Here is a 26,132-nt window from a genome sequence, read left to right as displayed (position 1 = left end):
CGCAAAGATGCTGGCTACAATAAGTTGCGGCCGAAAGTGTCCAAGTTCAAATCTCACTATACAGAACATATAATTAAAAATTTGTATTTTCGGTTTTTTTAGTTATGAAAAAGTATCTGTGAAGTGCACAACCAAAAAAAAACTGGTACTTTTACAGGCAACAAGTTACGCAGCGGGAGTCAATTGTCACCTCCTAGGACAACTCCATGTTAAATGCGACAGTAGAAAGCATGGGTGCGAGGTACCGGTATTCGATTCCTGAAAACTGGTGAAGTCACTAGTTATGTACTAGTACTTTCCGCTACAGGGTATTTTCCGGCGTAAACCCTAAGTAAGGATGAAACCTAACAAGCCATATAACTGCCGTCCCTAAATTGGCGCATCAAGCGCCAAACAACAGACAAAAATCCTCATGCCCGTACAAATTGTATGGAGCATTCCACAACGCGCGCTAGCGCCGAGCAAATGGAATTTTCATTTTAGACAGGGCGGTACGTGTTCAAGTTGGATGCAAGTGAAAGAGGAACCGAGAATAAAAACGAGAGCAAATGAGAAAACGTCAAAAATTACGCCGCGTTGATTTGGGGATAGCGCGCGCTGATACTCATTGACAATGGAAAATGCAACGCTTAGCGCTCCAATTTAGGGACGCCAGTAAGTTAAATAGCAGTTCATGCAATTATTTACCAAGGTGCCTTCATGAAAGAATGTGGATAAACTGATAAATTTAAGCAATTTATTCCTTTATCACTTTAGATGAAGACCCCTATTATATTATATTAGATGTTTTCAAGGACGCCTTTTTGGAACAGCGCTTTGCGTATTTCAGGATATGTTTCGGCTTTACTACAGTCCAATAATTCATGCAACGGCAAGATTTTGGATACCCTTACTATTTAAAGTCTTCACACCGAGCTCGGTTATAATAAAGCCTGCTATACAGTTCAATGCGAGCGTGACCGTGAGCTTTTTATTTTGACGAATATCTTCGTTACTTAACTTTTTGCAATAGTTGGTACATCCAAAGATAGAGAATTAAAATATCTTTCAGAATTATAGAATAAAAACTAATTTAAAATGCATAATATGCCTTTTTTCAAGCTCAAGCTGTGTGCGTGAGCAAAGCAATCGCATGCGAACGACAAGTTTTGACAGATGTGTGAGAGCGTCCATAAGACTAGGCTCACACCAAAATGTATTCAACAAAGTGTGATTGAATTTGACATTGCTCTCAGAAGAACCATCCTATAAAGTCAAATTGAAAAAATTTTGTATGAATTTTGAATCGATTGTTTATATTCTTTGGCATAATAGTACCTTAAAAGAGAGCCTACCTGAGTTGTTAATCACACCTTGTTTAATACACCTTGGCTCACACAGAGAAACTTTTGTTGCTCATTTTCGGCAATTTCTCCTTTGGTGTTGCCCTTCACGTTCACACAGAGCAAATCTTTTGTACACAATTGTTGTTGTCAGCTGTGAACGGCCAACTAGAACTACTCAGACGAACGCGAGCACAAAGCGTGTTGCCCGAGTGCGAGCAACTCGGTGGCCTTCCCCCTTCCTCGTTACTCCCTCTCCAACGAGTTGCCGCGACAAAAGTTCCTATGTCTGAACCTAGACTAAGAATATAAATGGAGTTCTTTGCCTTTACGAACGTTCACACTCACGCTTGATGAAAAGGCATATTATGCATTTTAAATTAGTTTTTATTCTATAATTATGAAAGATATTTTAATTCTCTATTTTTCGATTTATCAACTATTGCAAAAAGTTAAGTAATAATGAAGATCTGGGTCAAAATAAAAAGACAAAGAAACTTTTGATGAAATTAGTGAGTACCAATTAGCAGTTTACCAAGTACCAACTAGCAGGTGTGAAGACCTTATTAAAAGACAACACAATCGTACATTATTTGTGAAAGCGACAACCCTATCGGTTCACTTTTTGGCATTTCTGGTTGGAAGTCAAAAGTCAAATTTGGAGAAACTCAGTAAAGAACAAATTCATAATAATCTAAAAAAATATATCGAGTGCTGGACTATTGCAAGCTCAAGGAAAATTATATTAAAATACAAAATACCTGAGCTGTAGCTCGAAATACTACGAGTGGAGCGCAGAAAAAATACGCATCATTGAAACCAACAACAACAGTGTGCCAGCGCCCTGTCTCCGACCTCGTACGATATCTTTAATTACAGTAGTAACCAGCTAATGGACCTACAATAGAAGCGTTAAAGAGGATTGGTAGTAATAACAGATAAATATTTAAGAACAAAATACGGAAGTGAAGTACACGGAGCAGCAACAAAAACGTTATGATTAAATTGTTTTCACTAAAACAACAAAAAAAGGATGGCGAACAGTTGGCCCGAACCGGGCAACAGAAGAAAGCATCAGCTGCGCAACTACGTATACAAAAAGGTAAACTTTAATACAGGAAATGGCAATGCACAGATATTTAGACATTAATGTTAATGTGGAATGCATGAACGTCCCGATGTACATATAAAGTGCATTAATACAAATTTCTAATAGAATCCAAATTTAGATTTACATTTCGCCACGTGAAATGCAAAAAGCCGTAACTAAAAAAAATTTGTTTTTTGCATAAAACGATGAGGGAAATTGTTATTCGATGAAATGCCCCACAATCAATCAAAGAAATTTTGGATTTTTTGTTAGTTACGGCCTTTTGCATTTCAGTTGACGATATGTAGCTTTCGCAATATTACAAGGTACATTATGTAGGATAGTAAAAAGAAAATGTACCTACATAATATGTATATTATGAAAATAATGTTCTTGCTTTTGGATATGATTTTTATATGGGTCGTTGCTTAAGAGGGGGTGCATTCCAAAACGTTAAAATACAAAGCATCAGTCTTCTTTTATTTATAAACTGCCCTAGAAGAAAAAGTCTAATTTGGGCAATATAGTAGAAAACTAACATCTAAGCGTGGTTGCATACATTTGATACAGAAGAGAATGAAATTATTAGGTATCAGCTTATTGGTGTTTAATTAAATTTTTTCGCAAAACAATTTGCAAAAACTTGCTTGGCTTCTCTAGCGCCATTATTTTCATGCAATATTCTATGAATTCCATACTAGAGACGAAATGAAAAGAATGTGTTCAGATTATCCGGCCCCATATTATCCGTGAACAACGTTCTAATGAATAAGTGAACAGAAAAATATATTCCGAATGTTGGGAATGTGAATAAAGAAACTCTCGCCGTGTTTTAAAATTGTTACGGTAATTTTCCAGTTTACGGACACTTGGGGACAATCTTTGGTAACCATCAAATTATTTCTTCAAAAGGGTTATCAAGTACACGCATTTTAAAACCCCAGTATTACGAATCCGAGAACGGAAATTAACTTTACTGTTTAATATTTCAAAAGTTATCTGTAGAAAATACATTCCGAACATTATTTACTTACGATGTTAACTCCTGGCTGCCGCCATCGTAAAAACTAACAACCTTTTTAAAAACTATTTTGAGTACCAATAATTAAAGTAATTATGATATAAGTTAGGTTTTCAAAATTCGGGTATACCATATGCAATATGTACTATGTACTTATGATACTGAATTATTTAAAATGATAAAAATTATTACTAATAATATTAAATAAATAATTATTTGATATTTCCGGATTTATTGGTATTGGAAAATAAATATATGTACTTATGTAAGTTTTAATTTTGCGAGTGCATAACTTGGCGGGTGCACATTTGCTCGCTCTCCCGCGTCCCGCTGCACTGCACTCGCCCCCCCTGCAAGGTACTCACCTTGTCTCAAACCTCGTTTTGTATCAAACGGCTCAAAGTCATTTTACATATCGTTACCTTAATTTACAAATGCCCTGCCTATTTTGTTTTTTTATTTTACAGGAGAAGCCAAAAATATTACAAAAAGTGGCATGTAACTCCGTTGTTTTAGGTACCAATACAAAAATCTTTATTGAAGGAGTATATACATCCTACCAAAATCTGCGAAAGTGCACTTTCGAAAAAAGTGTTGGTTAGGTCCTTTGTGAATTAAGGTAACGTCGGGGATACCCAATTCATACATCGCGGCATAAAGACAACTTATTTTCGTCCTGTCGAAAGTAGCTATGAAGTCGACAAACAGATGGTGTGTGTCGATTATATTCTCCCGAGCCTTTTCCAAGATTTGGCGTTTTGTAAATACCTGATCTATGGTGGGTTGGCCAGGTCTAAACCCACACTGATAAGGCCCAATAAGTTCTTTTCGATATCGATAAGAAACAAGTAATTTTTAGCAAAAAAAACCGACTTCAATTCTCATATACAAAAAAAATATATATATATCAAATGATCCACTGATCGGATCTTAACCAGATTAGTATGGGACCACCTCTGAGACACTAACTTTCCGATGCAAAAAGAATTTTCGAAATCGGTTGACGTAGTCCAAAGTTATTCGGTAACATACATAAAAAAAAAATAAAAAAATAAAAAATATTCCGACGAACTGATAACCTCCTCCTTTTTTGAAAGTCGGTTAAAAAGTATCTCTTCTTCTGATAGATCTAACGAATCTTTGGGTACATCACATGAATCGTTAAATTTTTAAGGTATCAGTAGTAATTTCAAAATGATCACAACATTTTTCCAATCTTTTTAGAAAGCACCGCATATTTGAATTAGCAACAAGAGTTTACGGGATGTACATAGCTCAGTGGTTAACGCTTCTGACTTTGAACATCGAATTCGCAGGTTCGATCCCTGCTGAAGTCTAGAAAAAGAAGTCTGATGAGGAGATGTGGTGATCTCCGAAATAGTGCTATAACTTCTACCGCTTAGACTTTGTTGCTTTTTCAATTTTTCCTAATAAACAATCGTTGGACAAAGCTCAATAAAAATATTAAAAATAAAAAATGTTAACAAGCCACAATAACATTAACAAAAAAAATATAAGGAAACTTATTTTAATCCCTTTTCTTTGCATAGTCTTTATAAACTTCATTGCGCTAAAAATGTGGTCACCTCAGCTGTACTGAATAGCAAAACAATAAGACTACTTTGCAAAAGTTCTTGTAATGAATTTTCATTAAATGCATTTTTGAATCCTTTCACTTTTATCCAGAACCCAATTGTAGTAAAGAAGTGTTCATTTGGTTGTTAAAAGTTTTCGCCATTTTCAATAATTAGCTCTGTTGTTACGTGCGAGTTTGTGATAGTTCATACCCCTAGTTACAAGTTTTCATCTTTTGGCGTACGCAAAAACTTTGGGTTGCAGGTGTTTGAAAACGTTTGTCCCCTAAACTCTTGCCCCAGGGCTACAAGTTTTATTTTTTATATAAGCTATCGCTATATTAATTTTTTCTCACACATAAATTACAGATATCAACGAGCTAAACCTGCCTAAAACATGTGCCACTGAGTTTCCTGATCCAAATGACTTGCTCAACTTCAAGCTCACAATTTGCCCTGACGAAGGTTTCTATAAGAACGGTCGTTTTGTTTTTAGTTTTCGCGTGGGGCCCAACTACCCTCACGAGCCACCAAAAGTTAAATGCGAAACGCAAGTCTACCATCCAAACATCGATCTGGAAGGAAATGTCTGTTTAAATATATTACGAGAAGATTGGAATCCAGTGTTGACCATCAGTTCGATTGTTTACGGATTACAATTTCTCTTCTTGGTACGTTAATTTATAGGTAATATTTTCAAAAGAATTCTTTTACAGATCTCTGTATTTTTCAGGAGCCTAATCCCGAAGATCCATTGAATAAAGAAGCAGCCGACCAATTGCAATCAAATCGCGCGCTATTCGAACGCAATGTTTTAAGAGCGATGCAGGGCCATACTGTGGGCGATACCCAGTTTGAGGCATGTCTCAAGTGATATCGAGAATCAACTCTTTAATTTTAAGATTAGCGTCTGCCTTTTCGACTTAAATTTACATTTACGTTTTGGTGGGCGTTTTTATAATAATTTAATTTTCAACAATAATTAAAGAAGAAAATCAGGAAATGTATTTGACTTCATTCATTTAACTTTAATTATGATGTATTAAGTACTAATTCAATACAATTTAGGAACAGAGAAATGGAATTATTCCTATATTAATTAGTTATTTTTGATAACAAATATTTTTTATATTAATAACAGTTTTTAAAAAACTTAAGTCGAAGTAGCAAAAGCCATAAAATTTTTGCTTCTCCCTACTTCGACTTATTGTAACTCTTCAAAATGACTTATTGCTTGTGCTTACGCTTCTGAGACAAACCAACAGTCGCAGTCAAAGCAAAAGCAAAAACCGATTGCCGACAAAATGCGCAGTGCTTTCGGCAGTCGTTGGTTTGAAAATTTTGATTTGATTTTGATCAGCGGCACAAGTCGAAAGTAAAAGCATCAGCTTTGCTTTTGCAAGTTGTCGCCAGTCTCCAGTCGACGTCGAAAAATGAGAAATTTTTAGCTTTTTCAAGAGGGCAGCAACGGCAGTCAATTGATATTCTTCAATATTCTTATTAAGTCTCATCAAAAAATTTCTTGCCGTTTTAAAGAATAAAGGCAATGCCGCATTATACTAAAGCCAGCTTTCCGACATAAGCTGTTCCATACGAACACGGATATATATGTATGTATGTATGATGCTAAGCACAAACAAAAAACGTAAACGGTTGCGACTGCTAACAAATTGCAAATTTTATCGAGACATCATAAGCAAACCCAAAATATCAATTGACTGCCGTTGCTGCCCGCTTGCGAAAGCTAAACAACTTATTGCTGCGGAAGGAATACATCCGAAACAAAGCATAGTGAAGGTTGTAGGTAGGGTCGAATACAACACGAAAATATGTTTCTTGAAGTCCCTGAACTTTAAAAATGTTTGGTAAAAAACAGCTATTTTCGTATTTGATTCACTAATCTCTATTCGCAAGGAGCGGGTTTCGACCGATTTAAAAAATTTCCAAGTTGGTGCTAAGGAGTCCAATCGTAATGGATATATCAAATTTTGGTACAGTTTGGTGAAGTAAAAGGTGCCTCCAACGCCAGACGGAATTCACTTGATAAGGGACGCTAATGATTGCACGAGCATGACAACGGGCCCCAACAACAACTACAAATCGCTGATCATCTCACCGATGTCTCCAGTTTCTGCACGGCCAGAAACCTAGAGAGCTCTGCCGCAAAAGCAACCTCCACACTTTTCACCACCTGCACCAAGGCGATTAGGCTCAAATTAGACGTCTACGTCGAATAAATATAAAAATAAATAAATAAATAAAAATAAATAAATAAAAAAAATTAATAAATAAATAAAAATAAATAAATAAATAAAAATAAATAAATAAATAAAAATAAATAAATAAATAAAATCCTGGAAGTGACGTTTGACAGCATATTCTCCTCAGGGTAATCCACAAAGCCCACTTCTAACAAACTGTGAGCCAGGAACGAAGTCCTCAAGTCGCTAACCAGTAGCACCTGGGGAGTCGACGATCGACCGGTCGGTGGCAAACTAAGTATATAGCTCTATGTAGGGCCACAGGTTGCCATCTCGCCGTCCGAGCATCATCTCCGTGAAGAAAGCCAGATGCTGGTGCTGGCACAATCCTTGCCCCCATAAGACGGCACCTGCACGACTGGAGATCTCACATCGAGCCGTACATAGCCCATCCGTTTGACGCAGCCCGAACAAATTGAACTGCCGAGAGAGACCAGGGTGGAGTCACAGACTCAACAGCAACTCAGAAGTGGCAAACATCCTCCCAGCATGCAGGCAAGGTCCAAACAACACTCAATACCTCTCCACATGTACCTCCACCGGATGACCCTGACACCGGAAGTCTTAAACTACGTTCAAATTGACGATTTAAATATGTAAAATGAGCTTGAACTAAAAAAAAAAAACAAAACTTCTGCAACAACATAGAAGAGAACTCTGAAGCCAACAGGCCGAGGAAAGTTCTGTCGAAATCTTCTTCAAGTATGAACTCTGTCCAAAAGCCTAACGGTGGCTGGACGTCATCATGTAACAAAATTTTGGAGGTCCTTATGAGCACTCACTTCTCGGGAATCAGTATTCAGATTCCCAGGGAAAATCCGTGGAGACCGCAATTCACTAAATCATAGCGACGATTGAAAAAGGATTGCACGCTCGGAGCTTTTCTCGATATCGAAGGTGCTTTCAAAAATGTCTATCCGTCTGTTACTAACTCCCTCCTTTTGGCGGGGGGTGCAGCGGGGTCTGGTGGATTTTGTTGGGCTCCTTCTCGAAAAAAGAACTATTCTATCAGAACTGGGGGATGGTTCCATTACAAATTATGTAAAAAGGCACTCCCCAAGGGGGCGTTTTCTACCCTCTACTCTGGAATCTAAGCGTTATCGGCCTAATTCTAAGCCTAAGAAGCTCGGGTTGTCAAGTCATAGCATACGCTGATGACAGCAATCGTGGTAAAGGGCAAACATCTGCAGGTTCTGAGTGAATATTGCAAAACGAACTCAGTCTGGTTAACATCTGGTCCAAGCAATGTGGACTTCGTGTCAATCCCCCCAAGACGGAAATGGTACTTTTCACAAGGATGTAAAACACTTCTATATTTAAACCTCCCATCCTAAAAGGGGTGGCACTCACTCTAGACAAGGAACTGGACTGGAAGCGAAACATTAAAGACTGCTCCAGGAAGGTTAATACCGCTCTGTATGCCTGCAAGACGGCTATAAGCAAAACAATTTGGAATAAAATCACATATAGTACACTGGATGTACCAAGCTGTGATAAGACCTATCCTTTTCTATGGGGTCACCGTATGGTGGCCTGCGCTAAACAACACCTTCTCTATAGCCAAGATGGAACGACTGCAGAGGACGGCTGCCATACTCGTCACGGAAGCATTGCCCACTACACCCACAAAATCTCTTGAAATATTGTTAAATCTTCCACCTGTAGATCTCTCCGGTAAATTTCGGGCCGGCTGCAGTACGGCCAGGTTAAATGCGATCCAGCCAAGGAGAGGCCTAAGATTCGGATACGCAAAAATAATTGAAACTCAACCGGACAATCTACGATAGATAGATTATACCTCTACTCTGTTTAGACAACAAATTCTTCATAAGAATCCCAGATAGGAGCGAATGGGAAGGGGCCACAGACTTAAACGTAGGGTCGATGGCCATATATGTAGGAATTCTTACCAGACCGGCCACGTTTTAATTAAAACACGTTAAGTTGGTGATATTTAAACTTTTTAACAAATTTATTATATTAAAGTTAATTTAAAGTAGATAGATTTACCACTTCACCAACTTCGTACTTCAGCAGTCCAACTTGTAATGTCCGTTCGGCTCTATTTGAAAAATGTCCATGCCCGTCGTTTGTCGTGTTTCGTTGAGTTATCGTTCAGTCGTTTAGTTTAAGGGGAGTACATATTACTCGACAGTAGTCTGTCAATGTACATCCAGCACTACATATATACAGATGGCTCCAAGCTTAACAAAAGTGTGGGTAGCGGGATTTACTCTGACGAATTCGCCTTACCGAAGTATTGTAGCGTTTTTCAAGCAGAGCTAAACGCCATAATGGAGGCGGCACGGTGGCTCATAACCTCCGTCTCGCCAGGACGGCCTATCGCCGCTTAGTCTGACAGCCAAGCTGCTATCAAATCTCTCAAATCTAACGGTACAATGTCCAAAGTAGCCATAGAATGCAGGAAGACTCAACCTGCTAGCATCAAAATACTCCTTGACTGTTGTATGGGTCCCTGGACACACGGACATTCCTGGCAACTGGCTAGCCGACGAGCTGGCAAGGAGGGGGACGGAAGCCAATTCTGCTCAGAATGCGGGCATATCTCTACCCTCCTGCAAACAGATTAAAGGCTGAACTCATCGGGGAGGTAAATACCAGGTGGGCTGTGGAAACCACCTACCATACTACCAGGCAAATTTGGCCAAAGATTGATGTTAGGCGATCCATAGCTCTCACACGGATGGACCGCTTCTCTCTCAGATTAGTAGTCGGGGTAATCACCGGACACTGTCTGATGGGCACACACGGAAAAAGGTTAGGATACCCCACCAACGATTTTTGTCGCAGTTTTCCCGCCCTGGCAAACGCGCGCAAGACATTCTTCAGCAATTACTTTCTAGATTGTTTAGCCGACTTGAAATCGGCGAACGTCCTCGACCACCCACCCACCACCACCACTCTGCGCGGGGCAGCCACTCTAACCTACCCTAACCTACAATTAAAACAAAAAAAAACACATATTAACAGACTTAAAAAAGGAGGAGGTTATCAATTCGTTGGAATATATTTTTTTTTTATGTACAGTGGCGATCAAAAATGGATGAATGGTGTTTCGTTTTTAATGTTCAAATGGTTTTCAAGCTAAAATTTGTTTGAGATTTTTTTCACGCTTTAACAAAAACTATATAAATCACACTTTCAAACTTTATACAGAACTTAGAGAAATTCCACAATTTTTTTTCTTAATTTCGAGCTTTAAAATATTAAAAATTCTAGTAAAAAAGGTGCGAGTTTTGATCGGCTGAAAAATCGCATTGATTTTTAATATTTTTTTTTGTTGGCAGCATTTTGCACTCTTTTCAATATAAACATAAATTTTTTGTGGAAGAATTTGCGCAAGACTTTTTCGAAAAAAAAATAAAAAAAAGTCAACGCCAGTTTTTCTAAATTCAGCTTTTTATATGATAAAAAACCGAAAAAGCCGTCAGCAAAAAAAAAAAAATTATTTTAAAATCAATGCGATTTTAAATGCACTTATTTTACTAGAATTTCATAGGCTTGTTAAGTGCCTACCCAAAAAAATTTCTAAAAATTCTGTCTTAAAATCTCGAAATTTAGATACAAATTTGTGGAGTCTTTCTAAGTTCTGTATAAAGTTTGAAAGTGTGATTTATATAGTTTTTGTTAAAGCATGAACCCTGTCGGAAAAATCAGCCAACACCAACACAAACAATTTTAGCTTGAAAAATATTGTAATTATTAAAAATGAAACACCATTCATCCACTTTTGACCGCCACTGTATGTTACTGCATAACTTTGGACCACGTTAACCGTTTTCTATACTTCTTCTTTTAAAGGAAAGGTCCCATACTAATTTGATTTAGATTCGATCAATATTTCATGTAGAAAGTGAAGCTAAGTCCGCCACCTGACCTTACCAAAGCAGAGGAGGGACTTACTTTTATGATGTAATGTGGAACGATTTTCCGTCATCCCTTGTCAAGTTTGGTTTGGAGACAAACCGGCACTCGCCCGGCACTGAAAAACTCGCCCTAAAAGAGTAAAGCAGGGTTCACACGATTTGTACATTTGTACAGATTTGTAAATTTTTACAATTACAGAGAGGTGTCGTTTAGAAAGTTGTTAATGAGCTGAACTCATTCTCGATAAGAATTCCTTGACAACCCGACTCTGTGACTGCCAAATGTACAAATCGTATGACTCCTGCTTAAAATTTTCACACTAGCTCTAATCAATTAGGTTATAAGTATTTTCCCCGAGCTGCGCCATCTGTTACTGAAAAGCCGAAATACACACACATACTTTTTGTCACCTCTCTCACTCCCAGCGCAAGCACGTGTTAACAAAATGATGACGAAGTGTTTTTTTTTATGAAAACTCATTTATGTATGCCCAATTATTTGAATCAAATAAATATACTTAGAAGATATCTACCAATACTTCCGATATACCAAACGAAAGGAAATAGCATGCATTTTTTATTAAAGAAAACAAAAAAAAAATCATTCGACCGGTTTTCGAGCCTTTTGGAAATAAAAAAATTATCAAATTTTTTGCAAAAACTTTTTGCCCTAAAATGCTAAATTTTAATTAATTTAATTTTTAATTAAATATCGTTTTTTCACCTTTCAGTAAACTGCATGATCAGGAACAGCATTTTTCCCGATGTCAAAGAGGTTCGATAATTTGCTAATGATATATTGAAATAATTGGATTGGTGGAAAACGGTAAGGCGGTTATCGATATATACTTATGTAGTCATAAGTGGGTGGCGCCACGCCCATTTAACAAAAATTAATAATCTTGTGTCTTGTTAAAATATTTTTGCAAGTTGGCATCTTTAGTTATTGAAAGATCGGGGTTTTCGTATTACTGAAATTTACCGTTACATGGTAAGAGGCAGAAATTTTTGTCAGATTTCAAAAATTTGCAACTTATTGCTTTTTTGCGCCAAGGTTGTTAAATGTGCCGAATTTGGTAGAAATTGATAAAGCGGATACCGAGATACACATATGTCGGCGTAAGTGGGCTCTGCCATGCCCATTTTCCAAAGTATCATCAAAGTATCTGCTAACAGGTCACTGCATATATCGATTTTGAGTAAATTAGCTTTTATAGTTGCTAATTTATCACAGTTTTCGTATTTCTTTAAATTGCCGTTATATGGGAGGTGGGCGTGGTTCCTGTCTGTTTTCAAAAATTTTCAACGAGTTTCTTAGTGAAGCCCAACGCAATTGGTTTGGTGGGGATTGGTAAAGGGACTACAGAGATACAGCATTTCATCATAAGTGAGAGGGGCAACGGCCATTTTCCAAAAATTTCATAACTCTTATTTTATGCCAAAATTTTACTTCCCGTACCAACTTTCAACAATTTGGATCCAGTATTTACGAAAATATCGTAGTTTTTGCATATTTCGAAAATACTGTTAGATGGGAGGTGGGCGTGGTTATTGTCAGATTTTGCCCATTCTCAATCCCAACCTACCTTGGATAAGGGGCAACCTACTTACCAAATTTCGTTGCCATATCTTAATTTTTGGTCGAGTTTGCGTGTACACGGACAGACAGACGGACGGACGGAGAGACATGGCTTAATCTTTTTCTCTTTTCATTCTGATCATTTATGTATACATTTGTCTATATCTATCTCGATTCGTTTTGGCTGTTACAAACAACCGTTATGCGAACAAAGTTATAATACCCTTGTGCACAAGTGCGCTCGGGTATTAAAACCAAAGTTCCTAGAACACTTTAAAGCAGCGATGGGCATAGCTTTTACTCTGAACGCGCCTATACAAAATGTATAGGAAGCTTAAAAGAGCTTTGCCCGCGGGCAAGGCGGTGCAGATCACCGCTTTAAATGCTCCAAATTGACACCAAAATAAGCCAATATTTACCGCTGTTTCACGACAGAAACCGAACTAATTGCTTACAAGGATGAATCTGGCGATAGGTTTTGGAATTTTATCTTTGAAACGCCGCATTTGGTTTGAAATCGCTTTATTAGTTCTCGTGCAACTAGCAATTTTGTGAAGATCTAAAAATTACAACTACAACATTTGAGCATGGCATCTATACCGAAGGTTAGACATATTCTACGTCAAAAATCCGTATTTCACTTTTCGGGTCCATTATCGGATTTTTTGCTGGCTGGGTGGATGGTGTGTAGCGATCTCTTCTCGAGTCTTCTAGTATTTGGCCAAAGGCGTTGCGAGTTTCTTCCATATAAAAATAATTGTGTTTATTCATTATATGGAAGCAAATGCGACGAAAATAATTCTAAAAAATCAACAGTACATAATTTTTAACCACTTGAAGATTATCAGACTAAAACTGAAAGGGATATAAAACTATATGTATACTCAAAAAAATTTAGAACTTCTGAGAAAAAAAGTGTAAAATTTAAGTAAGGTTTATCACAAAAAAAAGTAAGACAAATGTGAAGATTATGCAATTATCTATAAAAAATGTTATAGCATGTGGGGTAGTGTTTTTGGGGCGATTTTTAACGTGTTTTCCCCGGTAGTCCTGTTAAACTCAATAATATTGGATGAAATAAAAAAAATACCATTAGAAGTGATGAAAGCGGTGTGAATTAAAAGAAATTAGAGAAAACTATTCATTTAATTGATAATTACACTAGTTTACAAGAAATCCCACCATCACTTTTTATGCACAATTTTCCGCTGTGTCTTAGTATGAAATCAAAACATAATAAATTATGATAGTTTTTAAGATATAGCCGAATTTCGGTTTTTAGAAATGTGAAAAAGTAGGTGCACTCACTGAATTGCATATTATTATTTTTTTATATAGCTGGCGAATCTTGAATTTTTTTCCCAGTAGTGAAGCTTATTCAATTTACTGTCTTCTACGATTACGATATTTTCCAACCGGATTAGTAGTTTAGGAGCTAATCATTGATTCATCGACAATTTTGCATAATTAGCAAGTAAGAAAGTCTAAGTTTGGGCGGAGCCGGACATTAAATACCCGACGCAAGTATTAAATATATGTATTTCACCTTTCCGAAAACTACCGCTAAATGGTAAGCCGGGGTGGTTTTACCCCTATTTTAAACATCTTCGATAGGACATTCAGTTAGACATAATGAGATAAACTTATATAGTCATATGGGGGCGGTATCACGCCCATTTTCCAAAATTCCAAATAATGTTACGTCTTTTCAAGGGATTGTTGTTTGTATAAATTTGAGTAATTAGCGTCCTTAAATTTTGAAATATAGAAGTTTCAAGCATTTCTGAGGCCCCTATTGTGAGTTACATTCGATCTTCGACTGTGGTCGAAAGTGCTGATCGAACGAATTTTCATTTGGTATTATGACGCTCATTCGATGAAGAATAGCGCTATTGTGAACTGCGCTCGTTTATGTTGTTCACAATAGTATATTTTTCACCGCTGAGAAGCTTTTTTTACAAATCGAGCAAACTAAATAGGGTGCTTATACATATTTATGTAAATTTGTGCAAATTAAAATGAAATAAAAAAGAAAGCAAGTTTTTAAAAACGTGGTAAAAATTAGTACAACGAAGTTCTGGGGTTCAACGACTCGTCAGAGGATGAGAGTTTAGTGAACTGGCCAGGAGTAGTAAATGTTTAAGAGAGTTAAAGTGTAGCCTTTATAATATATTTTGACATAAAATATATTTAAGAAATTTGACTACAGATTTACTAAAAACTTCCGACTGTCTAAAGAGGCGTTTGTGAACGAAATCTATTTAAAATATTTTAAAACCATGATAAAAATATAGCAAGGTAGAACCGTTCTCTCAATTTGTCGGCCATGATTTTTTTTTGAAGTTTGCCAACATTTTAAAATCATATAAAAGTGAAAAGAAAAAAATTAAATTGTTCGAAATTGTTGTTGCTTGAGATTGAAAATGAAAGTGTGTGTGTGAGTTTGTGAGTAAATTTAAAAATTAAATTGTTTGGAAACGTCAAGAATTTGAAAAATTCCTCTCAGCGGTTCTACCTTACTATATTTTTATCATGTTTAAAACTATCCACAGCTGTATGATTTGTTCTCAGAAATTGTGACAACTGAGTATTGGGATTTTCTTTCACAAGTAAAAGCAGCCTTTCAAGCTTGTGTTTTGTATTCACGACGTTAAAACCGCATGAAATTAATAAAAATTGTTTAAAATTAGTGTCTACCCGCCCAAAAGTAAGAAAACAATTGCGAAATCATACATTTTTCACAATTTTCTAACACTTCGCTACATCATCGAAAGCAAAATTCTGTTCGACAGAAAATTCGATACTCAACGAAAATTTCGACACGGTTGCATAGCTCATAATACGAATTTCACTTTCGATCTTCGATCTTCGATAACCAGCGAAGATCGAAAATCGAATGCAACTCATAATAAGGGCCTGAAATTTACCGTTTTATGAAAAGTGGCCGTAATTTTAGTACGATTTCAATAATTTTCAACATTTTGCTTTTATGTGGCAAGCACGATAACCACACCATAAATTGGTAGAACAGTTGCCGAGATACATATGTGTGATCATAAGTGGGCGGTGCCACGCACATTTTCCAAAATTTTATCATAAACGTATTTCTTGGTAAAGAATTGTTGCAAGCATCAGTTTTGAATAAATTACCTTTAGTATTTACTGATTTATCGAAGATTTCGTATTTCTCTAAATTACTGTTATATGGCATGTGGGCGTGGTTATTGTCCGATTTTTAAAATTTGGTATGTTGTACCAAGGCCAACAACTGTGCCAAGTTTGGGAGGAATTGGTGCAGCGGTTACCAAGATATGCACATGTAACCATAAGTAGGCGTGGCTACGCCCAAAAATTATTGTAAATAAATTTTGAGTGAATAATCTTCATTAGTTAATAAAATATCGCAGTTTTCGTATTTCTGGAAATTACCGTTTTATGGGAGGTAGGCGTGGTTATTGTCGGAGTTTGCCCATTTTTAATACCGTCCTACGCCCGAAAGAGGTGCACGTACAAAGTTTCGTTAAGATATCTAAATTTTTACTCGAGTTATCGTGTGCACAGACGGACGGACGGACGGACAGTCACCGCTTAATCGATTTCTCTTTTCATTTTGATCATTTATGTATACATTTGTCTATATCTATCTCGAATCGTTTTGCCTGTTACAAACAACCGTTATGTGAACAAAGTTATAATACCCTTGTGCACAAGTGCGCTCGGGTATAAAAAGTTATTTTCGGTAAAAATATCAATATGAAAGAACCTGTTAACTTTTGGATTCTTGCACGTCAAAGCATGATCTTTCATAAATACAATAAGGCTCATCTAAATTGAATAATAAATGTAGAAGTTATAAGCACACACATTTTACTACAATTTTGAATCGCTATATCTCAGAAATGGTAATCCTTAGGAAAAAAAATGTTATAGCAGTTTTTATAGATAATTGTATCATCTACCCTTTTGTCTCACCTATTTTTATGATAAACCGCACCATTTGGCTCAGAAATGCGAAAAAGCAATTTATGTGAACTTTGGCCTTGAATATATTTTTTTGCAGACGTGGGATCGATTTGGACTATTGACATTTCAATTATAATGGTGTTCGCAAAACTCGTACCAATTTTCAGCTTTATGCGAATTATTGTAAGCTTACCCCTATTTATTGAGCTAATTTGACTGGGCTATTAGGTTTAAATGGGTTTTTTAGAGAATAAACTGTATTTTTCTTAAAAATAAATAATTAAACATAAGTGGCAAACAAAATCGCTTTGAAATGGAGGTTCTATTGATATTGCCGATACTGTATATGCTAAGCTCGTAGCTATTCGAATTTAGTGATGGCATCTTCGTAGATTTCATGAAAAATCGGACTACGATGGATTCATTGATAGCCCTAATAAATAATTAAAAAGTATTTCTACTAAATCTTGTTTATTATAAAATTTTACAGTTTTACACTATTATCTTTTAAGAGAATATTTCGCCAAACACATAGATCAGAAACAGCAGATTGTCGTCCCGTCGGTATGCGGAGATCATAAAGCCTGAAATGTATTAACAAATAAATAAATAGCTGCATTGTATTGAACTGATTTATCAAAACTAACCGACAAATAAGGCCAACGCTTATATCGTCAGTCACCATTATTTTTAGCAAATTTTGTATGAGTTGTGGAGGCAGTAATTTGAGAACCGGCCGCACACGGTCACCACCACACTCAACCAGCAAGGATATAAAACGATATGCAAAATAAACTTTTGGTGTGAGCTCATCCGACGTAACGAATTGCTGTAATACTTTAAAAATATGCTGAACACTAGAATGAAGCGGTTCCTTTAGAGTTGCCGTTCGAATGCCATCACGGGCAGTTGTTGTGCCAGCGGCATCTGTGTTAACCCCAGCAGCCGATAAAAGTGGATGATTATCGCTGAGAAAATCATTTGAGCATGAGTTGTCTGAACCACCTTCTTGGTTGAGTTTACGCAATTTGGGTGCATTATTTATGTCCAAATCGCCACTGCTGCAATCGGCGTCGCTGTGTGTGCGAGTGCGCTTATGTTGTAGGCTATCAATGGTACCTTGGCGGTGTTCCAATGCTGAAATTATGCAGTATACGGAAAGAAGAGCTAGCACATGTGATTGCGGTTCGTTTATTTCTCCACTGGAAATAAAAAAAATATATAAGTACATATGTAAATATTTGTATTTGTATTTATTTTAATGTTAATCCTAGCACAACAATTAAACAAATTATTTTATAGTGCTAGTCACCATTCATAAATAACTAAATCTAAGAACAGAATTAGTTTCAAATTGTAGTTGATGTCTAGATCGAATTGATTTGTAATACAATAAAAGCAACGACATTATACAGATAGGTTGCAGAGGAGTTTAAAATAAAAATATATATTATATGAAGTAAGTAATTGTTTAGTTAAAAGTGCATTAATTTATGTTCATACGTTATTATAAAAACTGGTTTATTCGTTTTTGAAGTGCAGTGCGTTATTTAACAGCCTAAGTCGAATGGGGAGTGAGTTCCAAAGACGAATCGAATTTATGAAGAACTGGCGTTTAGATATAAGAAAACGATATTTAGTATGTACTATATGTAAGTACTGACCTCGAAGAATAAAGAAATTTAAGTCTTTGATATAGATACTGAGGCTCCTTTGTGTATATAATTTTATGTAAGTTCAGTAGTGTTCTAACTTTTAACAGATTTTCGAAGGAGATGCTAAGCAACTTTTCAGCATATGATGTTACGTGGTCAAGTCTTCAACCCAAACACGTATCTTGCAATGTTGTTATAGACAACATTTAACCAGAGACCAAAAATAATTATTATCCTAATATTTGAGATCAAAAACATCGTCTTTATTTAAGATACATTTTTTTCGACTTTGTATAGTAATTATTCACGAGAAATATCTTTTTAAAAAAAATTATTTACGTCTTTTCATAATAAATATATCTGAGTTTTATTTTTCTCGTCTCTCAGTACGTTTATTTCAAGACGAATATTATTTACGTCTTCTCATAATAGATAATTATGTGGGACTTTTATTTTTTTTCGTCTCGCGGGACGTTTATTTCAAGACGGAAAAGATTTACGTCTTTTCATAATAATTATATGCGACTTTTATTTTTCTCGTCCCTCGTGGCGTTTGTTTCAAGACGAAAATGATTCAAGTTCCACGTTTTCTCTTAATAGAATCGGTACATGTACTGCTGATTTCACGAAATTAAACGCAAATATCTCCGAGCTCAATTAATGGAATTTGATTTGCTAACATCTGGCAACGCCTTTCAATAAACAACTTTTTGATTAAAAAGAGATTTTTGACAATTGCTCAATTGTAAAAAATTCGAAGCGGCGTTACCCAATTTAAGTGCCATAATGTCATCTGATTATTACACAATGTAGCTAGCCAGGACTATTACAGTTTTCTATATCGGATACGATTGTTTCTGATATAATTGAGACACTGAAATTACACATTTCGATATTGTCTTTGTCCATGTCTTTCAAGTAACATGAAAACGGAATTTACTTTGGGACCCATAGGCCTCATGACTTTCAGAGAAGTGAGTATTATCCAATTCTAGTATGTTTCGACAATACCGTTGTTTCTCAGGGTAAAAATAAGTATATTTTACTGTCCAATATTAGAGGGGGTGTGAAACAAAATTGATGATTTATTGTTAGTATGAAAACTAGAAACACAATTATCAACTTATTGAGCATTAGACCTCTTTCAAAAACAAAAGGGGAAATGATCGGTTATTTGTGCAGTAGTTTTGGTTTTTGTACAAATAACCGAGCCGTACCCAACAAAATATGTACCTTTTGCTTGTTCAAATTTCGATTATAAGAACAAAATGTTTGTAAATAAACAAGAAATTAATAACAAAATTTGAAGGATTTTAGATATTGGATACGGTAGCACGAAATGTCACAATCTACTTAATTGTCAGGTTATCAATATGGCGACGAAAAAAAAAACAATGGAACTACCTTCTTCTTGAAACCATGGGCCAAATATTGTAAAATTGCGTTTTTAGTTTTTCACCCTGACGTAAGTAATTCCAAAATGATTTAAAAAATTCAGTGAAATCTGCTTAGAGAAAAAGTATGTGTATCAAGTTAAAGAGGAAATTCTCTAGAATTTAATCAGATTTTTTTTTGTGCATATGGTAAGTAGTGAAAATGTCTTAAAATTTAAATTTTTTCTTTGAAATTTCGCAATATTTGTTTTTGAAAAAATTATATGTTAAGGACTTACATATATAAACTAGATAACATCCTCAAATTTCGTACTTCTAACTTTATCAGCTTAAAAAAATACATATTCGTCCTTGTGAATTCAAAAAATTTAAATTTTTTTAAATTCTAAAGAAATTTCCTTCCTTCTTTCCTTCCTTTTATTTGGAACCTTTTTTTTATTCCACAATGTATTGAATTTTTTAAATAATTTTTGGATTTAATCATATCTATGAAATTACAAAATCCTTTAAAATAAATCCTGACGTCAAAGAGAAAAAATAAAAACGCCACTTTAAATAAAAAAGTAGGTTTCAAACCCATTTATTTATTATTTGTTTAATGGTAGGACTGCTTCTCAAACAATTTATAAGCAATTTTTTCGATTTAAGTTGTTGAAAAATAATGAATATCTAAATCCTGGCACTAATTCCCGGGATTGTGATAACGGCATCCCGAAAATCCCGGGACCGTAAAAAGCCAAAAAATTAACATCGCCAGTACAGATATATCAATAAACACGTACAAAAGAAAAGCAACACATTCGTTTATAAATAAACACCCACTAGCGAAAATGGTCACTGGTGACATCGTCACTCTTGCTGTGAATCCTAAGCGACATATAGCTGACAATGACACTGGTGACAATGTCATGCAGGTGTACTCCTATCAAAGACTTATAACAGACAATGTCTTTCAGCGGTCACTTATAAAAAGTTCATTGCAGGACGGTGTCGCTTGAATATCATCAATGATCACTGCATGACAAAGTCATGCAGATGCCATCAATGACTAAATTGCCATTTGTATGAAAAGGTCATGAACGACTTCCATATAAACGGAGTCCAAAGTCAGTGAAGACTTGATATGGCCGTACAAGACACTTAGGGCCATTTTCACCATCTCTGGTTAACACTAATCCGCAGTTAAACATCGTTACCGACGGTACTGACTCCATTCATTTAACATTGGGTCGCTAACGTCGGTAACAATGTTTAACTGGGGGTTAGTATTAACCAGAGATGGTGAAAACGGCCCTTAAATGACTAATTCATGACATTCGCTACGGGACATGTACACAACACATACACAATAACGGCACTCACGTACACAATACATTCAGAATGCTTACACATTGAGAAGTTAGCTTACTGCCAATATAGAAGTATTACTTATATGCCATAGCTACGGTGACCATCCGTCCTTTATTTTATCCCCCTGTTCTTTATATTTTTTTTAATACTTTTTTCTTAAACTGTTCTTTAAATGAGCTCTGTATTTTTCAGAGGTAAATTTTTAATCGTTATTTAATCGGTAATCTTTGTAAAATCTATAAATTACAGATCATTACTAATACTGATAGGGGAAATTTATATAATTGAATAAAAAATTAACTAATATTTAGACATTTTCCTAAAAAAATTAATTTACTTTGAGTAAAATTCATTGTTCTCAAAAGCACAGGGAAAGTTGTACCCAGGATCGTGTTGCACGTTGAGTTTCCAGTTCCACTTCGTGTAGTAGTATAAATCATAATAAACGCATTTTGGCAGCAAAGGAATCCGAAGTCCTTCATAGGGGTTTTGGTTTAATTCTTCGGAAGCGGGGTACTTGTACAATTAAATAATATAATTAACTGGTAAATATTTGATTTACATTACGATATGCTTAAGGTACTTGTATCACACAAGTTGTATGTACGTATTCCCAAATCATTTTGATAAAATGTCCTTTATTTTACGTTCGTTAATATGGTCACCGTAATCATAGCTGAACGCTCATATCGGGTAAAATTTTCTTTTAGCTACTTAAGCAACCCTGTTGGTATGTGGCAAGAAACATGAGCTTAGTTTAATGGGATTTACGGTTCTATTCTGTATCAGTGACAAATTCTTGTCCCAGTTTTTTTTACGGAAAAATATATAAAAAGTTCAAATTTGTCAGTAAACTAATTTTTGTCGCCGATACAGAATTGGGATATTAGATACAAAAACAAACGGAAATGAGTAATTGTGCGAGGTATTTGTGTAATATATATACTTATTTAAAATATGAGTCATGTATATAATGAAACAAAAATTTCCCTCTCCACTTTCCCAATACAACATCGCGTATTTTTTAACCGACCTGGCTCAACTCGGATAAATAGCCGAGATTGTGTCGTTGCTTTGCATGCATTTCGACATTTAAACGAGTGTTTTTTTGTAGCTCGATTGCAAAAGTACGCATCTACTATAGCAGAAAGCCTGAAAAGCGATGATCGCCTGAAAAGCTTGTTGTGGAGTTGTACTCAGAATGAATAGGAAATCGATTAACCCTTTACGGTCTGTCCGTCCGTCCGCCCGTCTTTGCATATGATAACTCGAGTAAAACTTTAGATATCGTAACGAAACTTAAAACGTGTATTTCTTTTCAACTAAGGACGGATGGTATTGAAAATCTGCAAAATCCGACAGTAACCACACCTACCTCCCATGTAACGATAGTTTGCAAAAATACATAAACTGCGATAAATCAGTAACTACTGAAGCCCATTTACTCAAATTTGATGTTTACAATGGGCATAGCCCCGCCCACTTATGATTACTTGTGTATATCTCGGTAATGGACACACCAATTTCTCCCAAACTTGGCACAGTCGTTGGCCTTGGTGCAACATAGCAAACGGCTGAAATTTTTTAACAGTCCGCTGAGGTTTGCCCTTGCCTGCTGAAGGGCGACCGCAATTAGAAAAACTGTTTCTTTTTTTATGTTGAACTAGTAATTTTCACTTATCTGTTTAACACATTTATGCTTTCGATCGGTATATATGTAATATGTTCATTAAACAAATGAGTGCAAAATTAAAGAAGCAATAATAATTTTTGAATAATAATATAATAATAATAGATTGGCGCTTACACATATGTTAGTGTTTGGTCGAGCTTCTCCTCCGATTTGTGACGTGCGCCTTGATGTTGTCACATAAAGAGGAGTGACCTACAGTTTTACACCGACTCCGAACGGCGATTGTATTTTAATGAGAAGCTGTTTTTCATGGCAGAAATACACTCGGAGGTTTGCCATTGCCTGCCGAAGGGCGACCGCTGTTAAGAAAAAGCCTTTTTTCTAGGCGCTGCGGAGTGAAATATTTGAATATTTAATTAAAAATATCCTCGCCGGGATATTTTCAGCCACCCCACTCGCGAAATATTTCCTAACACGTTAAATTTAAGATTAAGTAGATTTCATGCATTAAACAGATGGGTGAAGGTCGTGCCGTTGTCGGATCTCCTACTAATTTTCTAGTTTAGAAAAAGAAGTTAAAGAGGGTGGTCTAGCGGTGAGTGAGGCCAAGACAAAGTACCTCCAGGCAACATATAAGGAGTCCACGCGTTTCGTGGCACACGTCACTCTTAGAAGCTATAACTTTGAAGTAGTGAAGGACTTTGTCTACCTAGGATCTAACACAAACACCACCAACAACTTCAACTTGGAGATCAAGCGAAGAAAAACTCTTGCCAACAGGTGCTACTTTGGGCTCGGTGGGCAATTGAAAAGCAGTGCCCTCTCTTGACAAACAAAAATCACGCTCAAAAATTTCTTGCCATGCCCGTTTTTCTAAATATATAGCGCAGGAACATGGACGTTGTCTAACAAAGATGAGAAGGCTTTGGAGAGAAATATTCTACGCAAGATTTGTGGCCCTATTCGTGTAAGCGACGAGTACCGAAGAATATAGAATGACGAACTGTACGAGGTTTTTAACGACATGGATATAGTTAAGGAGGGCAGGATTTCTCCCAAGGTAATCGAAAAAAATTAACTAATGGAAAAAGTACAGTGGCTTCGTGGGGGATATTACAAGGCTGCCAAAAGGTATGTTTTCAAGTAGTAGTTGTGTATGTCCTAAAAATTTGCATTAAAAATTAAAAATCTTGAAGGATAATAAAATTTGCTCCCTGTTCAGTGTTGCAACACTGTTCACTTTTTAAGTGTATGCCCAGCTCTAAAAGAACTGAAGATAGCATTCTTTGAAAAGAGTTATCTGTGTGAGCAGGAGTTAATAAATATTATAAATTTAACTGAAAAAAGTCCTAAGCTTGTAGGCAACTTTATAAGGGAATGCATAGAATATAGAAAAATGTTTGTTGGTGAGTTCAACCATTAGCGAGTCACAAAGATTTCTTCTTTTTAGCACTGACTAATGACATTCTGATGTCAAAGTCTTATTTTCTTTTTTCAATAGGTAATATTATTTTTTATAAATCATGTAAAACTACTGTAGTGCATTTTCATTGAAGAAATAAAGGCTACTACTACTACTACTACTATTTTAATATTTTTAAATGACATTTTTGACATGTTCTAAAAGGACCAAAATTTATATGTGATATCTTCGACTATAGTAATATCGATTTCGGGTATCAGATTAAAAAAAAAAATAATTTTAATTTTTTTAGTCTCCATAGAGAAATCTGAACTTTGCCCCCTGTGCGACACGCTTTGACCGACTCCAATCGGGACCAAAATTTATATGTGATGTCTTCGACTGTAGTAGCATCGACGTAGGGGTTGATGTTTAGGAAATCTGATGTAAAAATGTGCTTCAAACATTGAAGGACCAACCTACTGTACATATTATGTATGTATATATCGTCGCTATCATGTCAAACTATCGAATATGAAAATGGGTACTTTTCAGGAGAGCAAAGAAACTGTTGTAAACAATGTTGTTGTCATTAGAAAAAGGTGTGGGATTCGACACTTTGTTAAAGCCAGTATCCTCTGCCTAATAATAAAATAATTTTTCCTACAATAGGCATATTTTAAATTTTTGCATATTATTGATTTTTATATGCATTCACATTGTACTATATGGGCAATTCTCAATTAGTTCGAACTTTCGTATGACTCGACAGTTTTTATTCGGACACATAATTTTCGCTAGTTTAATAACAAAAATCAGATTATGTAAATGCAAAAAAAAAAGGACCACCGTACATATTTTCTAGCCAAATATGCATATAATTCAGAAATAAAATTTGGAAATTTTAACAAATAAAAGTGTGACTCTCCTATTATTTTTTTATTTTTACGTTGTAAAATTTGGTGCGTTGATTGCTCATGTTTGAGTTTATAATGAACTGGTAGTATTTGGAGAGGAGAATCGAATGCAGCCCGTTAGAAGTGTGCTTGCAATAGAAAAGAAGTTATGAAGAGTCAAAATGGCGAGACTCCTTTTTTTAAGTTCTGACACTCGCGGCTTTTATAGTATACTGCAGCTGGTGCGTACCTAAAACTGGTATCGGACAACTGTTACAGTGTTCTGGAGCATAAAATTAATTTAATTGCAATTACTTTTGACAAGGTAATTAAAAAATTAATTGGTTAACACCCAACACTGACTCAAGGGCATTTTTTGTCCATGTCATCAAATCTGCACCGTTCGTTCGATTTTCGAAAATGAGGTGTGAAATGAAAGAGCTTGGGCTGTAGATGCTAGGACTTACCGTTGATTTTTTGGGAATTTATGTTAGATTTTTCTTTTATATGAAAAAAATCCGTCAATAAAAAAAAAATGCCAAAAATCAACGGTAAGTCCAAGACACTTAAAATATGCAATTTGCTTTGCTAAAATTTGATGGGCTACAAAACGGAATACCAAAATTTTGTCTAAAGATGCTGAAAAAGATTTTAGAATTTTCGGTCAAACTTTGCAGAATTTTCGTAATTTTTGCACAAACTCTGAAATTTGGATTTATATCGTGTTTGTCAAGTAATCAGCTATACCTTTATAAAAAAATAAGGAACATTAAAAAAACTAAGAAAAAAATAGCAAAAAAAATATTGCGTCCCAGTTTTTATTTGGATCCCTAAATGTGTATCTCAGTAACTGGTTTATCAATTTGTACCAAACTCAGTACAATTATTGACCTTGACATAAAAATACTATATGTTGAAAATTTTCGAAATCGGACTAAAATAAGCGAGATATTACGCCCACTTTCCACTTCCAAAAAAAAAAAACGCGTAAAAAACGTTAAAAAAGTATTGTGTGTTGCTTGAAAACATTCCACCCCGTTGGGTTTTGTATTCTAGCAGCTGAAGGAACGTATACTAAAAATTTCCATGTGCTCACGATTTAAGA

At 35.6% G+C, this 26,132-nt stretch overlaps 2 protein-coding genes across 3 annotated transcripts in view; one reads left to right on the top strand and one right to left on the bottom strand.

Moving 5' to 3' along the window:
* Window positions 1–1,933: 1,933 nt before the first annotated feature.
* LOC118746268 (nedd8-conjugating enzyme UbcE2M-like) lies at window positions 1,934–6,014 on the top strand. The gene is made up of 3 exons (XM_036480107.1): window positions 1,934–2,424; window positions 5,377–5,678; window positions 5,741–6,014. The coding sequence occupies exons 1-3, from the start codon at window positions 2,319–2,321 to the stop codon at window positions 5,879–5,881; spliced, it is 549 nt and encodes a 182-aa protein (XP_036336000.1). The 5' UTR covers window positions 1,934–2,318; the 3' UTR covers window positions 5,882–6,014.
* Window positions 6,015–17,151: 11,137 nt separating this feature from the next.
* The window catches only part of LOC118746266 (mediator of RNA polymerase II transcription subunit 24), a 38,271-nt gene continuing 29,290 nt past the window's right edge, over window positions 17,152–26,132 (bottom strand). For both annotated transcript variants that reach the window (XM_036480103.1, XM_036480105.1), the window contains 2 exons: window positions 17,345–17,899; window positions 17,152–17,281 (listed from right to left, as the gene is read on the bottom strand). In XM_036480103.1, the coding sequence (XP_036335996.1) occupies window positions 17,182–17,281; window positions 17,345–17,899 (655 nt within the window). In that variant the 3' untranslated portion in view covers window positions 17,152–17,181. The remainder of the gene's footprint in view (window positions 17,282–17,344; window positions 17,900–26,132) is intronic.

The sequence above is a fragment of the Rhagoletis pomonella genome, unplaced genomic scaffold, assembly GCF_013731165.1.
Source record: "Rhagoletis pomonella isolate Grant_MI unplaced genomic scaffold, Rhpom_1.0 Rhpom_scaffold_00010, whole genome shotgun sequence".
In the NCBI taxonomy this organism is placed as follows: Eukaryota; Metazoa; Arthropoda; class Insecta; order Diptera; family Tephritidae; genus Rhagoletis; species Rhagoletis pomonella.
The sequence above is the reverse complement of the archived record's forward strand: the minus strand, read 5'-3'. Positions and strand labels throughout refer to the sequence as shown.

Coding starts and splice junctions, on each gene's coding strand:
- LOC118746268 (XM_036480107.1), top strand. CDS start 2,319: ATGATTAAATTGTTTTCACTAAAACAACAAAAAAAGGATGGCGAACAG. Junction 2,425..5,376: donor GCAACTACGTATACAAAAAG/GTAAACTTTAAT, acceptor CATAAATTACAG/ATATCAACGAGCTAAACCTG. Junction 5,679..5,740: donor GATTACAATTTCTCTTCTTG/GTACGTTAATTT, acceptor TGTATTTTTCAG/GAGCCTAATCCCGAAGATCC.